The sequence below is a fragment of the Oncorhynchus clarkii genome, chromosome 6 (genome assembly GCF_045791955.1).
Source record: "Oncorhynchus clarkii lewisi isolate Uvic-CL-2024 chromosome 6, UVic_Ocla_1.0, whole genome shotgun sequence".
In the NCBI taxonomy this organism is placed as follows: domain Eukaryota; kingdom Metazoa; phylum Chordata; class Actinopteri; order Salmoniformes; family Salmonidae; genus Oncorhynchus; species Oncorhynchus clarkii.
The window spans coordinates 84656839-84672805 of NC_092152.1; the positions used below are offsets into that span (position 1 = coordinate 84656839).

At 46.3% G+C, this 15967-nt stretch overlaps 1 protein-coding gene across 6 annotated transcripts in view; it reads right to left on the minus strand.

Annotated features, from left to right (window-relative positions):
* Positions 1-15967, minus strand: part of LOC139411739 (GATOR2 complex protein WDR59-like) — a 55859-nt gene that overhangs the window by 10293 nt on the left and 29599 nt on the right. For 2 of the 6 annotated variants that reach the window (XR_011634623.1, XM_071158425.1), the window contains exons 13-20: positions 12373-12485; positions 11229-11393; positions 10969-11064; positions 9575-9801; positions 9011-9164; positions 4796-4843; positions 862-995; positions 230-311 (exon numbers count right to left, since the gene is read on the minus strand). Coding sequence is in view for 3 of the 6 variants with exons in the window: in XM_071158425.1 (XP_071014526.1) it covers positions 230-311; positions 862-995; positions 4796-4843; positions 9011-9164; positions 9575-9801; positions 10969-11064; positions 11229-11393; positions 12373-12485 (1019 nt within the window). In the remaining 3 variants the exon portion in view is untranslated. The remainder of the gene's footprint in view (positions 1-229; positions 312-861; positions 996-4795; positions 4844-9010; positions 9165-9574; positions 9802-10968; positions 11065-11228; positions 11394-12372; positions 12486-15967) is intronic. The other 4 variants (XR_011634624.1, XM_071158426.1, XR_011634625.1 and 1 more) reach the window with 2 other exon arrangements.

Consider the following 15967-nt stretch of genomic DNA (forward strand, 5'->3'; position numbering starts at 1 on the left):
TGATCAGTCCTACCTTAGCCACACTTCTGATCAGTCCTACCTTAGCCACACCTCTGATCAGTCCTACCTTAGCCATGTCTCTGATCAGTCCTACCTTAGCCACACCTCTGATCAGTCCTACCTTAGCCACGTCTCTGATCAGTCCTACCTTAGCCACGTCGCTGATCAGTCCTACCTTAGCCACGTCGCTGATCAGTCCTACCTTAGCTACGTCGCTGATCAGTCCTACCTTAGCCACGTCTCTGCGTCCCACCACCAGAGCTGCTGCTGCATTCTTCTGACACGTGTCCTGTATGTCGTTCACATTCAGACTGCAGAGGGACAAACAGACAGCACATTACAGATGTTTCAAGAAATGTTGGGCAAGGCATTATATTATAATATTAAGATGTCTTGAGCCTGTTACATGTACATGTATGTCTCCCCAGGGTGATGAACTCACATGTATGTCTCCCCCAGGGTGATGAACTCACATGTATGTCTCCCCAGGGTGATGAACTCACATGTATGTCTCCCCCAGGGTGATAGTTATGATCTCACATGCATGTCTCCCCCAGGGTGATGAACTCACATGCATGTCTCCCCAGGGTGATGAATTCACATGTATGTCTCCCCCAGGGTGATGAACTCACATGTATGTCTCCCCCAGGGTGATGAACTCACATGTATCTTTTCCCCAGGGTGATGAACTCACATGTATGTCTCCCCCAGGGTGATGAACTCACATATATGTCTCCCCCAGGGTGATAGTTATGATCTCACATGCATGTCTCCCCCAGGGTGATGAACTCACATGTATGTCTCCCCCAGGGTGATAGTTATGATCTCACATGCATGTCTCCCCCAGGGTGATGAACTCACATGTATGTCTCCCCCAGGGCTTTGTGAACAGGCAGCAGACAGGAGATCTCCTGGATGATGATTTTTCCTGCCAGCTTTACGGGTCTGTTACCGTAGTCGGCTCCCTCGCGCTTCGTCTTGAACCGACGAGACTTCTGACAGACAGAAAAAGACACCAACATCACAGAACTGACCATAGATCAGGGCTATAGACACCCTGGTGTTGTAGTGAGACCAGACAGAACTGACCATAGATCAGAGCTATAGACACCCTGGTGTTGTAGTGAGACCAGACAGAACTGACCATAGATCAGGGCTATAGACACCCTGGTGTTGTAGTGAGACCAGACAGAACTGACCATAGATCAGGGCTATAGACACCCTGGTGTTGTAGTGAGACCAGACAGAACTGACCATAGATCAGGGCTATAGACACCCTGGTGTTGTAGTGAGACCAGACAGAACTGACCATAGATCAGAGCTATAGACACCCTGGTGTTGTAGTGAGACCAGACAGAACTGACCATAGATCAGGGCTATAGACACCCTGGTGTTGTAGTGAGACCAGACAGAACTGACCATAGATCAGGGCTATAGACAACCTGGTGTTGTAGTGAGACCAGACAGAACTGACCATAGATCAGGGCTATAGACACCCTGGTGTTGTAGTGAGACCAGACAGAACTGACCATAGATCAGGGCTATAGACACCCTGGTGTTGTAGTGAGACCAGACAGAACTGACCATAGATCAGGGCTATAGACACCCTGGTGTTGTAGTGAGACCAGACAGAACTGACCATAGATCAGGGCCATAGACACCCTGGTGTTGTAGTGAGACCAGACCGAACTGACCATAGATCAGGGCCATAGACACCCTGGTGTTTTAGTGAGACCAGACAGAACTGACCATAGATCAGGGCCATAGACAACCTGGTGTTGCAGTGGTCCAGACCTGGGTTCAAACAGTACTGAAAATAATTGATGGTACTTTATCTGTGGGTGATTGAGCGCGCCTGGCTAAATGGACCAATAGTTTAGTCCCAAAATGGCAAACCACTCCCACCTGGCACTCCAGACAGTCTAGAGCAAACGCTGAAAGTATTTGAAAGATTTAAAATAGGATCTGAACCCAGGTCTGGTATAGACTCTAGACCTCCTTCCCAGGTCTGGTGTAGACTCTAGACCTCCTCCCCAGGTCTGGTATAGACTCTAGACCTCCTCCCCAGGTCTGGTGTAGACTCTAGACCTCCTCCCCAGGTCTGGTGTAGACTCTAGACCTCCTCCCCAGGTCTGCTGTAGACTCTAGACCTCCTCCCCAGGTCTGCTGTAGACTCTAGACCTCCTTCCCAGGTCTGGTGTAGACTCTAGACCTCCACCCCAGGTCTGGTATAGACTCTAGACCTCCTCCCCAGGTCAGGTATAGACTCTAGACCTCCTCCCCAGGTCTGCTGTAGACTCTAGACCTCCTCCCCAGGTCTGCTGTAGACTCTAGACCTCCTTCCCAGGTCTGGTGTAGACTCTAGACCTCCACCCCAGGTCTGGTATAGACTCTAGACCTCCTCCCCAGGTCAGGTATAGACTCTAGACCTCCTCCCCAGGTCTGGTATAGACTCTAGACCTCCTCCCCAGGTCTGATATAGACTCTAGACCTCCTCCCCAGGTCAGGTATAGACTCTAGACCTCCTCCCCAGGTCTGGTATAGACTCTAGACCTCCTCCCCAGGTCTGGTATAGACTCTAGACCTCCTCCCCAGGTCAGGTATAGACTCTAGACCTCCCCCCCAGGTCTGGTATAGACTCTAGACCTCCTCCCCAGGTCTGGTATAGACTCTAGACCTCCTTCCCAGGTCTGGTGTAGACTCTAGACCTCCTCCCCAGGTCAGGTATAGACTCTAGACCTCCTCCCCAGGTCTGGTATAGACTCTAGACCTCCTCCCCAGGTCTGATATAGACTCTAGACCTCCTCCCCAGGTCAGGTATAGACTCTAGACCTCCTCCCCAGGTCTGGTATAGACTCTAGACCTCCTCCCCAGGTCAGGTATAGACTCTAGACCTCCCCCCCAGGTCTGGTATAGACTCTAGACCTCCTCCCCAGGTCTGGTATAGACTCTAGACCTCCCCATGTCTGATATAGACTCTAGACCTCCTCCCCAGGTCAGGTATAGACTCTAGACCTCCTCCCCAGGTCTGGTATAGACTCTAGACCTCCTCCCCAGGTCTGGTATAGACTCTAGACCTCCTCCCCAGGTCTGCTGTAGATTCTAAACCTCCTCCCCAGGTCAGGTATAGACACTAGACCTCCTCCCCAGGTCTGGTATAGACTCTAGACCTCCTCCGCAGGTCTGCTGTAGATTGTAGACCTCCTCCCCAGGTCTGGTATAGACTCTAGACCTCCTCCCCAGGTCAGGTATAGACTCTAGACCTCCTCCCCAGGTCAGGTATAGACTCTAGACCTCCTCCCCAGGTCTGCTGTAGATTCTAGACCTCCTCCCCAGGTCTGGTATAGACTCTAGACCTCCTCCCCAGGTCTGCTGTACATTCTAAACCTCCTCCCCAGGTCTGCTGTAGATTCTAAACCTCCTCCCCAGGTCTGGTATAGACTCTAGACCTCCTCCCCAGGTCTGGTATAGATTCTAAACCTCCTCCCCAGGTCTGCTGTAGATTCTAAACCTCCTCCCCAGGTCAGGTATAGACTCTAGACCTCCTCCCCAGGTCTGGTGTAGACTCTAGACCTCCTCCCCAGGTCTGGTATAGACTCTAGACCTCCTCCCCAGGTCTGGTATAGACTCTAGACCTCCTCCCCAGGTCTGCTGTAGATTCTAAACCTCCTCCCCAGGTCAGGTATAGACTCTAGACCTCCTCCCCAGGTCAGGTATAGACTCTAGACCTCCTCCCCAGGTCTGGTATAGACTCTAGACCTCCTCCCCAGGTCTGGTATAGACTCTAGACCTCCTCCCCAGGTCTGGAATAGACTCTAGACCTCCTCCCCAGGTCTGGTATAGACTCTAGACCTCCACCCCAGGTCTGGAAGGCATTGTGGTGAGAATTTGTGAGAGGCCAACAGGCCTAAAGCTACATTACTGGGAGGTTGAACTCATCTCTCATGTTGACTAATGTCTTTTACGTTTCTGAAATGGTCAACAATTATTGATGTCAGTTACTAAGGAATTTGAACAAGAGGAATTTGAACATTTGTTGATGTTGTTGCCAGCAATCACACAACCTTACCTCAAGGAAGTAATCACACAACCTTATCTCAAGGAAGCAATCACACAACCTTACCTCAAGGAAGCAATCACACAACCTTACCTCAAGGAAGCAATCACACAACCTTATCTCAAGTGTTAAGAATTTGTAAGTAACAGACTTTGCCATCATTGAAGAGAGACAGAGACAGAGAGAGAGAGAGAGAGAGAGAGAGAGAGAGAGAGAGAGAGAGAGAGAGAGAGAGAGAGAGAGAGCGAGAGAGAGAAACAACAACAGAGAGAGAGGTTGAGTCATGATAAAACATGGTTATACAGGTTAAAGTGACTTAGTGACATCATGCAGGGTCCAGAGAGGAGAACAGAGAGACAGCAGAGACCCTGAAGAAAGCCCAAGAGGAGAGAGGTGGAGAGAGAGACACAGAGAGAGACAGGAGAGACCCTGAAGAAAGCCCAAGAGGAGAGAGGTGGAGAGAGAGACAGAAGAGACCCTGAAGTAAGCCCAAGAGGAGAGAGGCGGAGAGAGAGACACAGAGAGAGACAGGAGAGACCCTGAAGAAAGCCCAAGAGGAAAGAGGCGGAGAGAGAGACACAGAGAGAGACAAGAGAGACCCTGAAGAAAATCCAAGAGGAGAGGCGGAGAGAGAGACACAGAGAGAGACAGGAGAGACCCTGAAGAAAGCCCAAGAGGAGAGGCGGAGAGAGAGGCGGATAGAGGGATGGACGGAAGGAGGGCGTGGGAACCAAATACCGGGCAGTCATGAATGGACCAGCGGCGAAGGCCAGACTGAGGAGGCTTCTGATTGGTGGAGATAGAGTGGACCAACCACAGCACAGAGATGGGAGGAGGGGGGCGGGCCAGGGGAGGCATGCCAGTCAGCGGGACAGCCAACACACAGGGAAGGGAGAGGAGAGGAGGGAGGGGAGAGGAGGGAAGGGAGAGGAGAGGAGGGAGGGGAGAGGAGGGAAGGGAGAGGAGAGGAGAGGAGGGAAGGGAGAAGAGAGGAGAGGAGGGAAGGGAGAGGAGAGGAGGGAAGGGAGAGGAGAGGAGGGAAGGGAGAGGAGAGGAGGGAAGGGAGAGGAGGGAAGGGAGAGGAGAGGAGGGAAGGGAAGGGAGAGGAGAGGAGAGGATAGGAGGGAAGGGAGAGGAGAGAAGAGGGAAGGGAGAGGAGAGGAGGGAAGGGAGAGGAGGGAAGGGAGAGGAGGGAAGGGAGAGGAGAGGAGGGAAGGGAGAGGAGGGAAGGGAGAGGAGGGACACAAAACAACCATGAAGGTAAACACATCAACCACAAGGTGCAGAGAACAGAATGGGAATGAAGGACCTAGGTAGTTACTAGTTATAGCTACAGTATAATTAATGACATAGGTAGTTACTAGTTATAGCTATAGTATAATTAATGACCTAGGTAGTTACTAGTTATAGCTATAGTATAATTAATGACCTAGGTAGTTACTAGTTATAGCTATAGTATAATTAATGACCTAGGTAGTTACTAGTTTTGGCTATTGTATAATTAATGACCTAGGTAGTTACTAGTTATAGCTACAGTATAATTAATGACCTAGGTAGTTACTAGTTATAGCTACAGTATAATTAATGACCTAGGTAGTTACTAGTTATAGCTACAGTATAATTAATGACCTAGGAGGTTACTAGTTATAGCTACAGTATAATTAATGACCTAGGTAGTTACTAGTTATAGCTACAGTATAATGAATGACCTAGTAGTTACTAGTTATAGCTACAGTATAATGAATGACTTTTAGACTAGTTGAGTATCTGGAGCATCAGCATTTGTGGGTTTGATTACAGGCTCAAAATGGCTAGAAACAAAGAACTTTCTTTTGAAACTCATCAGTCTACTCCCTTCACAGAACAGCGCAAACTGTCCCTAACCAGAATAGAAAGAGGAGTTGGAGGACCTGGTCTACAACTGAGCAAGAGGACAGGGACATTAGAGTGGTTAGTTTGAGAAACAGATGCCTCACAAGTCCTCAACTGGCAGCATCATCATTAAATAGTACCCACAAAACACCAGTCTCAACATCAACAGTGAAGAGGCGATGCTGGCCTTCTCGGCAGAGTAAAGAAAAAGCCATATCTCAGACTGGCCAATAAAAATTAAATATTAAGATGGGCAAAAGAACATAGACACTGAACAGAGGAACTCTGCCTAGAAGGCCAGCATCCCGGAGTCGCCTCTTCACTGTTGAGACTGCCTCGTTGATAGGGTTGTTAAGGCAGTGGTATGTCATTAGAAATTTTGAAAAAAGCAAGGGGCCTAAACAGCTACCCTGGGGAATTCCATTATCGACCATAGTCAAAAGCCACACTGAAATCTAACAAAACAGCCCCCACAATTTCTCTCAACCAATCATCAGTAATTTGCCGTGCTTGTTGAATGTCGTTCTTTATAAGCGTGCTGAAAGTCTGTTGTCAATTTGTTTACTGTGAAATAGCATTGTATCTGGTCAAACACAATTTTTTTCCAGAAGTATACTAAGGGTTGGTAACAGGCTGATTGGTCAGCTATTTGAGCCAGTAAAAGGGGCTTTACTTTTCTTAGGGGGATGAATGATTTAGCTTCCCTCCAGGCCTGAGGAGAATAGCGGACAATATTGCCACATCTTAAATTTAAGCCTACTAGAATCTGGCAAATAGGAGTGGCAATATTGTCTGCAATTATCCTCAGTATATTTTCCATTCAGATTGTCAGACCCTGGTGGCTTGTCATTGTTGATAGACAACAATATTTTGTTTCACCTCTTCCATACTGACATTACAGAATTCAAAAGTACAATTCTTGTCTTTCACAATTTGGTCCGATATACCTGGATGTGTAGTCTCAGCGTTTGTTGCTGGCATGTCATCCCAAAGTTTGCTTATCTCGCAAATTAAAAAGTCATTAAAGTAGTTGGCAATTTCAGTGGATTTTGTGATGAATGAGCCATCTGATTCAATGAATGATGGAGCAGAGTTGGATTTTATCTCTCAAAATTGAATTCAAGGTGCTTCAAAGCTGTTTACTATCATTGTTTATATCATTTATCTTTGTTTCATAGTATAGTTTCTTCGTTTTATTTAGATCATCCCTCTCAACCATTTTTCAATTCCTCATCAATCGAAGGGGATTTAACAGTTTTTACAGTCATTTTCTTAATGGGTGCTTATTAGTAACTGGAATAAGCAATTTCATAAATGTGTCAAGTGCAGCGTCTGGTTGCTCCTCATTACACACCACAGACCAGCAGCGTCTGGTTGCTCCTCATTACACACCACAGACCAGCAGCGTCTGGTTGCTCCTCATTACACACCACAGACCAGCAGCGTCTGGTTGCTCCTCATTACACACGACAGACCAGCAGCGTCTGATTGCTCCTCATTACACACCACAGACCAGCAGCGTCTGGTTGCTCCTCATTACACACGACAGACCAGCAGCGTCTGGTTGCTCCTCATTACACACCACAGACCAGCAGCGTCTGGTTGCTCCTCATTACACACCACAGACCAGCAGCGTCTGGTTGCTCCTCATTACACACGACAGACCAGCAGCGTCTGGTTGCTCCTCATTACTCATCACAGACCAGCATATATTATTTACATCAACATAGGAATCACTACAGAACGTATTGTATGACCTCTTATACACTCTATTAGGCCCAGCCTTTGGAACTGTGGTTTTCCTAGATATGGCTACTATATTGTCATCACTACATCCGATGGATCTGGATACTGCTTTAGAGCAGATTTCTGCAGCATTAGTAAAGATGTGATCAATACATGTTGATGATGTCATTCCTGTGCTGTTTGTAACTACCCTGGTAGGTTGACTGATAACCTGAACCAGGTTGCAGGCACTGGTTACTGTTTGAAGCTTGAGTGGGCAGCCTGATGAATGTAGGTCAATATTTAAATCACCCAGAAAATATACCTCCCTGTGGGTATCATATACATTATCAACCATTTCACACATATTATCCAGATACTGACTGTTAGCACTTGGTGGTCTATAGCAGCTTTCCACCAGAATGGGCTTTATGTGAGGCAGATGAACCTGTAGCCATATTACTTCAACAGTATTTAACATTATCCAGATACTGACTGTTAACACTTGGTGGTCTATAGCAGCTTCCCACCAGAATGGGCTTTATGTGAGGCAGGTGAACCTGTAGCCAGATTACTTCAACAGTATTTAACATGAGATCCTCTCTAAGCTTTACAGGAATGTAGTTCTGAATATAAACAGCAACACCTCCACCACTGGCATTTCTGTCTTTTCTGTAGATGTTACAACCATGTATTGCCACCACTGTATCATCAAAGGTATTATCTAAGTGAGTTACAGAGATATGGTGGTATTAAACATTTAGTATTGTAGATATGTAGTAGTGTAATAATGTTATATGATGTACTGTTTTATATGTCATTTAAGTGCCTTAATGTGTTTGGACCCCAGGAAGAGTAGCTGCTGCCTTGGCAGGAACTAATGGGGATCCATAATAATCCCCAGGAAGAGTATCTGCTGCCTTGGCAGGAACTACTGGGGATCCATAATAAATCCCAGGAAGAGTAGCTGCTGCCTTGACAGGAACTACTCCCCAGTGTGTGTCCTACGCTCCCCAGTGTGTGTCCTACGCTCCCCAGTGCGTGTCCTTCGCTCCCCAGTGCGTGTCCTACGCTCCCCAGTGCGTGTCCTACGCTCCCCAGTGTGTGTTGTGTGTGTCCTACACTCCCCAGTGTGTGTCCTACGCTCCCCAGTGTGTGTTGTGTGTGTCCTACGCTCCCCAGTGTGTGTTGTGTGTGTCCTACTCTCCCCAGTGTGTGTTGTGTGTGTCCTACACTCCCCAGTGTGTGTCCTACGCTCCCCAGTGTGTGTTGTGTGTGTCCTACTCTCCCCAGTGTGTGTTGTGTGTGTCATACACTCCCCAGTGTGTGTCCTTCGCTCCCCAGTGTGTGTCTCACCCGTTCTTTGTAGTAGAATGATGATATGGAGACATGGTCCTTGTCCGTGTGGGTGGGGCTGCCACTGTACAGCCTCAGAGAGCTCTGAGACTCACTACGCATCTTCATAGGAGTCAGGACCCCACTGTGGTACGCAGACAGGGCCGACAGGGACCTGGGGGACACACAGAGACAGGTTAACAAGGACCCCACTGTGGTACAGAGACAGGGACCTGGGGGACACACAGAGGCAGGTTAACAAGGACCCCACTGTGGTACGGAGACAGGGCCGACAGGGACCTGGGGACACACAGAGGCAGGTTAACAAGGACCCCACTGTGGTACGGAGACAGGGACCTGGGGGACACAGAGACAGGTTAACAAGGACCCCACTGTGGTATGGAGACAGGGCCGACAGGGACCTGGGGGACACACAAAGGCAGGTTAACAAGGACCCCACTGTGGTACAGAGACAGGGACCTGGGGACACACAGAGACAGGTTAACACACACACACAACAAGTCAACACACACAGATAACAGGTCAACACACATACATGAATGAGTGCAGCAGTATAAAGTGTACCTGGGTGTGGGTTCAGTGGGTGGTACCGAGCGATGCATAGTGATGGGTCTTGTGAAGTACACCAAGCAGCCGGTGCCACAGAAGCGAGCCCCGGAGGTACGAGGGAAGGGGATGTTGGCATCCTGGTAGGAGCCGTAGGTGTTGGTGACCCGGGGGAAGGCTGGCAGAGCAGGGGTCACGGGGTTAGACAGGACGTACGGGTTGGCAGCACTACCATCCTCTTGGGTCTATGGAGCGAGAACAGAGAATACATACTGTTATGGGACAGCCCCTCGTATCCCCCTGGGACAGCCCCTCGTATCCCGCTGGGAAAGCCCCTTGTATCCCGCTGAGACAGCCCTTAGTATCCCGCTGGGACAGCCCCCCGTATCAGACCCTCGTATCCCACTGGGACAGCCCCCCGTATCAGACCCTCGTATCCCGCTGGGACAGCCCCTCGTATCCCGCTGGGACAGCCCCTCGTATCCCGCTGGAGAATTTTGAGCAACTTCCGGTGCACGTTTCTAATGAACTGAGGCTGTACCCTGACAGTTTTAGACAGTAGCCAATAGGCTGTACCCTGACAGTTTTAGACAGTAACCAATAGTCTGTACCCTGACAGTTTAGACAGTAACCAATAGTCTGTACCAATAGTCAGCTTGCAAGCTGAAGAACACCATCCCAACCGTGAAGCACGGGGGTGGCAGCATCATGTTGTGGGGGTGCTTTGTTGCAGGAGGGACTGGTGCACTTCACAAAATATATGGCATCATGAGGAGGGAAAATTATGTGGATATATTGAAGCAACATCTCAAGACATCAGTCAGGAAGTTAAAATACTAACTGAGTGTATGTAAACTTCTGACCCACTGGGAATGTGATGAAATCAAAATAAAATCAAAGTTTATTTGTCACGTGCGCTGGATACAACAGGTATTCATCTTCCCCTTACAGTGAAATGCTTACTTACAGGCTCTAACCAATGGTGCAAAAATGGTGTTAGGTGAACAATAGGTAAGTAAAGAAATAAAACAACAGTAAAAAGACACATAAGGCGAGCGTCGGAGCCGGTGTAGTAAAGAAATAAAAGCTGAAATAAATCATTCTCTCTACGATTATTCTGACATTTCACATTCTTAAAATAAAGTGGTGATCCTAACTGACCTAAAACAAATACTTTTTACTCTGATTAAATGTCAGGAATTGTGAAAAACTGAGTTTAAATGTATTTGGCTAAGGTGTATGGAAACTTCCGAACTTCTCTGTGCCACATGGCATTTCTTCTTAGAGGGAACATTGTCCACGAGTGTCATTGGGTCCAAGACCTTCAAAATGTTTGAACGGTTCTTGATGTAATGTGATTCGTGGATTAAAAATAAAAATGTTACAAAGTATTTAAAATGTATGTGTCTCACCATGTAAGACTCCAGACAGGACACCAGCTGTCTAACACAGGGCTCCAGACAGTTCTGATTCCTCTTGACCTTCTGCAGTGACGTGTCTGTCAGGATCTACACAGAGGAGATACAACTGTGAGGAGAAAGAGACAAACACACACGATACAGGCACACAGGCACACACACACACACACACACACACACACACACACACACACACACACACACACACACACACACACACACACACACACACACACACACACACACACGGTTACCTTCTGTATCTTGGTCCTCATGGCTGTGGGGATGGTGGTAGGGGAGATGAACTGGAAGGATGGAGCAGCGTTGTTGGGGTAGTGGGAAGGGAACTTCACCACCAGGTGGACCTGGTTGGTCCCGAACACGGCTGACACCACACAGCTACGGTTCACCGCATCCATCTGGAGGCCCGAACAATCACACCACAGAACCACATTGGTACGGAGTAGAACAATCACACCACAGAACCACATTGGTACTTTGTAGAACAATCTGTTGAACAGACCACCATAATGAAGGGAGATGTAGTTCTATAGAACAGACCACCATAATGAAGGGAGATGTAGTTCTGTTGAACAGACAACCATAATAGAGGGAGATGTAGTTCTGTTGAACAGACCACCATAATAAAGGGAGATGTAGTTCTGTTGAACAGACCACCATAATAAAGGGAGATGTAGTTCTGTTGAACAGACCACCATAATAGAGGGAGATGTAGTTCTGTTGAACAGACCACCATAATAGAGGGAGATGTAGTTCTATTGAACAGACCACCATAATGAAGGGAGATGTAGTTCTATAGAACAGACCACCATAATAAAGGGAGATGTAGTTCTGTTGAACAGACCACCATAATAGAGGGAGATGTAGTTCTATTGAACAGACCATAATAAAGCCATTCTAACGGTATGAAGGGTGCAGGGGTCCGTCTAGCTACACTGTCATAAAGCCTACATAACAATGTCATAAGATGTCGTTAGGAGTCATAACCCATTTTTAATAATTGACATAGCATATGTCATTATGAGTTATAAATTGTCATACGGGGAGTGACATAGCATCATCAGGAGTTACAAGCAGTCATAAGACTATCAAAGGAAAAGTCATTAGGAGTTATAAGCAGTCATAAGACTATCATAGGAGACGTCATTAGGAGTTACAAGCAGTCATAAGACTATCATAGGAGATGTCATTAGAGTTATAAGCAGTCATAAGACTATCATAGGAGATGTCATTAGGCGTTATAAGCGGTCATAAGACTATCATAGAAGAGGTCATTAGGAGTTACAAGCAGTCATAAGACTATCATAGGAGACATCATTAGGAGTTATAAGTAGTCATAAGACTATCATAGGAGGTCATTAGGAGTTATAAGCTCACCTCCACGTTGACGTTTCTGATCTGCAGGTTGACCAGAGAGAACTCCTGTTGCAGTGTCTGGGGCAGAGCAGAAGAGTCATGTCTACCACCGGAGGTCAGAGCACCAGCCTGGTCTGTGAGTGAGAGAGAGAGAAAGAGAGTTGGTGTGAGAGAGAGAGAGAGAGTTGGTGTGAGAGAGAGAGAGAGAGAGAGTTGGTGAGAGAGAGAGAGAGAGTTGGTGTGAGAGAGAGAGAGAGAGAGAGAGAGTTGGTGAGAGAGAGAGAGAGAGTTGGTGAGAGAGAGAGAGAGTTGGTGAGAGAGAGAGAGAGTTGGTGAGAGAGAGAGAGAGTTGGTGAGAGAGAGAGAGAGTTGGTGAGAGAGAGAGAGAGAGAGAGAGAGAGAGAGAGAGAGAGAGAGAGAGAGAGAGAGAGAGAGAGAGAGAGAGAGACAGAGAGAGAGAGAGAGACAGAGAGACAACACTCTGTTCTACTGTAGTCAGGTCTATGCATTCCTCTGTAGTCAGGTCTATACATTCCTCTGTTCTACTGTAGTCAGGTCTATGCATTCCTCTGTAGCCAGGTCTATACATTCCTCTGTAGCCAGGTCTATACATTCCTCTGTTCTACTGTAGTCAGGTCTATACATTCCTCTGTTCTACTGTAGTCAGGTCTATACATTCCTCTGTTCTACTGTAGTCAGGTCTATACATTCCTCTGTTCTACTGTAGTCAGGTCTATACATTCCTCTGTTCTACTGTAGTCAGGTCTATACATTCCTCTGTTCTACTGTAGTCAGGTCTATACATTCCTCTGTTCTACTGTAGTCAGGTCTATACATTCCTCTGTTCTACTGTAGTCAGGTCTATACATTCCTCTGTTCTACTGTAGTCAGGTCTATACATTCCTCTGTTCTACTGTAGTCAGGTCTATACATTCCTCTGTAGTCAGGTCTATACATTCCTCTGTTCTACTGTAGTCGGGTCTATACATTCCTCTGTTCTACTGTAGTCAGGTCTATACATTCCTCTGTAGTCAGGTCTATACATTCCTCTGTTCTACTGTAGTCAGGTCTATACATTCCTCTGTTCTACTGTAGTCAGGTTTATACATTCCTCTGTTCTACTGTAGTCAGGTCTATACATTCCTCTGTAGTCAGGTCTATACAATCCTCTGTTCTACTGTAGTCAGGTCTATACATTCCTCTGTTCTACTGTAGTCAGGTCTATACATTCCTCTGTTCTACTGTAGTCAGGTCTATACATTCCTCTGTTCTACTGTAGTCAGGTCTATACATTCCTCTGTTCTACTGTAGTCAGGTCTATACATTCCTCTGTTCTACTGTAGTCAGGTCTATACATTCCTCTGTTCTACTGTAGTCAGGTCTATACATTCCTCTGTTCTACTGTAGTCAGGTCTATACATTCCTCTGTTCTACTGTAGTCAGGTCTATACATTCCTCTGTTCTACTGTAGTCAGGTCTATACATTCCTCTGTTCTACTGTAGTCAGGTCTATACATTCCTCTGTTCTACTGTAGTCAGGTCTATACATTCCTCTGTTCTACTGTAGTCAGGTCTATACATCCTCTGTTCTACTGTAGTCAGGTCTATACATTCTCTGTTCTACTGTACTGTAGTCAGGTCTACTGTAGTCAGGTCTATACATTCCTCTGTTCTACTGTAGTCAGGTCTATACATTCTGTTCTCTGTAGTCAGGTCTATACACTGTAGTCAGGTCTATACATTCCTCTGTTCTACTGTAGTCGGGTCTATACATTCCTCTGTTCTACTGTAGTCAGGTCTATACATTCCTCTGTTCTACTGTAGTCAGATCTATACATTCCTCTGTTCTACTGTAGTCAGGTCTATACATTCCTCTGTTCTACTGTAGTCAGGTCTATACATTCCTCTGTTCTACTGTAGTCAGGTCTATACATTCCTACTGTAGTCAGGTCTATACATTCCTCTGTTCTACTGTAGTCAGGTCTATACATTCCTCTGTTCTACTGTAGTCAGGTCTATACATTCCTCTGTTCTACTGTGTCAGGTCTATACATTCCTCTGTTCTACTGTCAGGTCTATATTCCTCTGTTCTACTGTAGTCAGGTCTATACATTCCTCTGTTCTACTGTAGTCAGGTCTATACATTCCTCTGTTCTACTGTAGTCAGGTCTATACATTCCTCTGTTCTACTGTAGTCAGGTCTATACATTCCTCTGTTCTACTGTAGTCAGGTCTATACATTCCTCTGTTCTACTGTAGTCAGGTCTATACATTCCTCTGTTCTACTGTAGTCAGGTCTATACATTCCTCTGTTCTACTGTAGTCAGGTCTATACATTCCTCTGTTCTACTGTAGTCAGGTCTATACATTCCTCTGTTCTACTGTAGTCAGGTCTATACATTCCTCTGTTCTACTGTAGTCAGGTCTATACATTCCTCTGTTCTACTGTAGTCAGGTCTATACATTCCTCTGTTCTACTGTAGTCAGGTCTATACATTCCTCTGTTCTACTGTAGTCAGGTCTATACATTCCTCTGTTCTACTGTAGTCAGGTCTATACATTCCTCTGTTCTACTGTAGTCAGGTCTATACATTCCTCTGTTCTACTGTAGTCAGGTCTATATCAGGTCTATACTCTGTTCTACTGTAGTCAGGTCTATACATTCCTCTGTTCTACTGTAGTCAGGTCTATACATTCCTCTGTTCTACTGTAGTCAGGTCTATACATTCCTCTGTTCTACTGTAGTCAGGTCTATACATTCCTCTGTTCTACTGTAGTCAGGTCTATACATTCCTCTGTTCTACTGTAGTCAGGTCTATACATTCCTCTGTTCTACTGTAGTCAGGTCTATACATTTCTGTTCTCTGTAGTTCTACTGTAGTCAGGTCTATACATTCCTCTGTTCTACTGTAGTCAGGTCTATACATTCCTCTGTTCTACTGTAGTCAGGTCTATACATTCCTCTGTTCTACTGTCTATATTCCTCTGTCAGGTCTATACATTCCTCTGTTCTACTGTAGTCAGGTCTATACATTCCTCTGTTCTACTGTAGTCAGGTCTATACATTCCTCTGTTCTACTGTAGTCAGGTCTATACATTCCTCTGTTCTACTGTAGTCAGGTCTATACATTCCTCTGTTCTACTGTAGTCAGGTCTATACATTCCTCTGTTCTACTGTAGTCAGGTCTATACATTCCTCTGTTCTACTGTAGTCAGGTCTATACATTCCTCTGTTCTACTGTAGTCAGGTCTATACATTCCTCTGTTCTACTGTAGTCAGGTCTATACATTCCTCTGTTCTACTGTAGTCAGGTCTATACATTCCTCTGTTCTACTGTAGTCAGGTCTATACATTCCTCTGTTCTACTGTAGTCAGGTCTATACATTCCTCTGTTCTACTGTAGTCAGGTCTATACATTCCTCTGTTCTACTGTAGTCAGGTCTATACATTCCTCTGTTCTACTGTAGTCAGGTCTATACATTCCTCTGTTCTACTGTAGTCAGGTCTATACATTCCTCTGTTCTACTGTAGTCAGGTCTATACATTCCTCTGTTCTACTGTAGTCAGGTCTATACATTCCTCTGTTCTACTGTAGTCAGGTCTATACATTCCTCT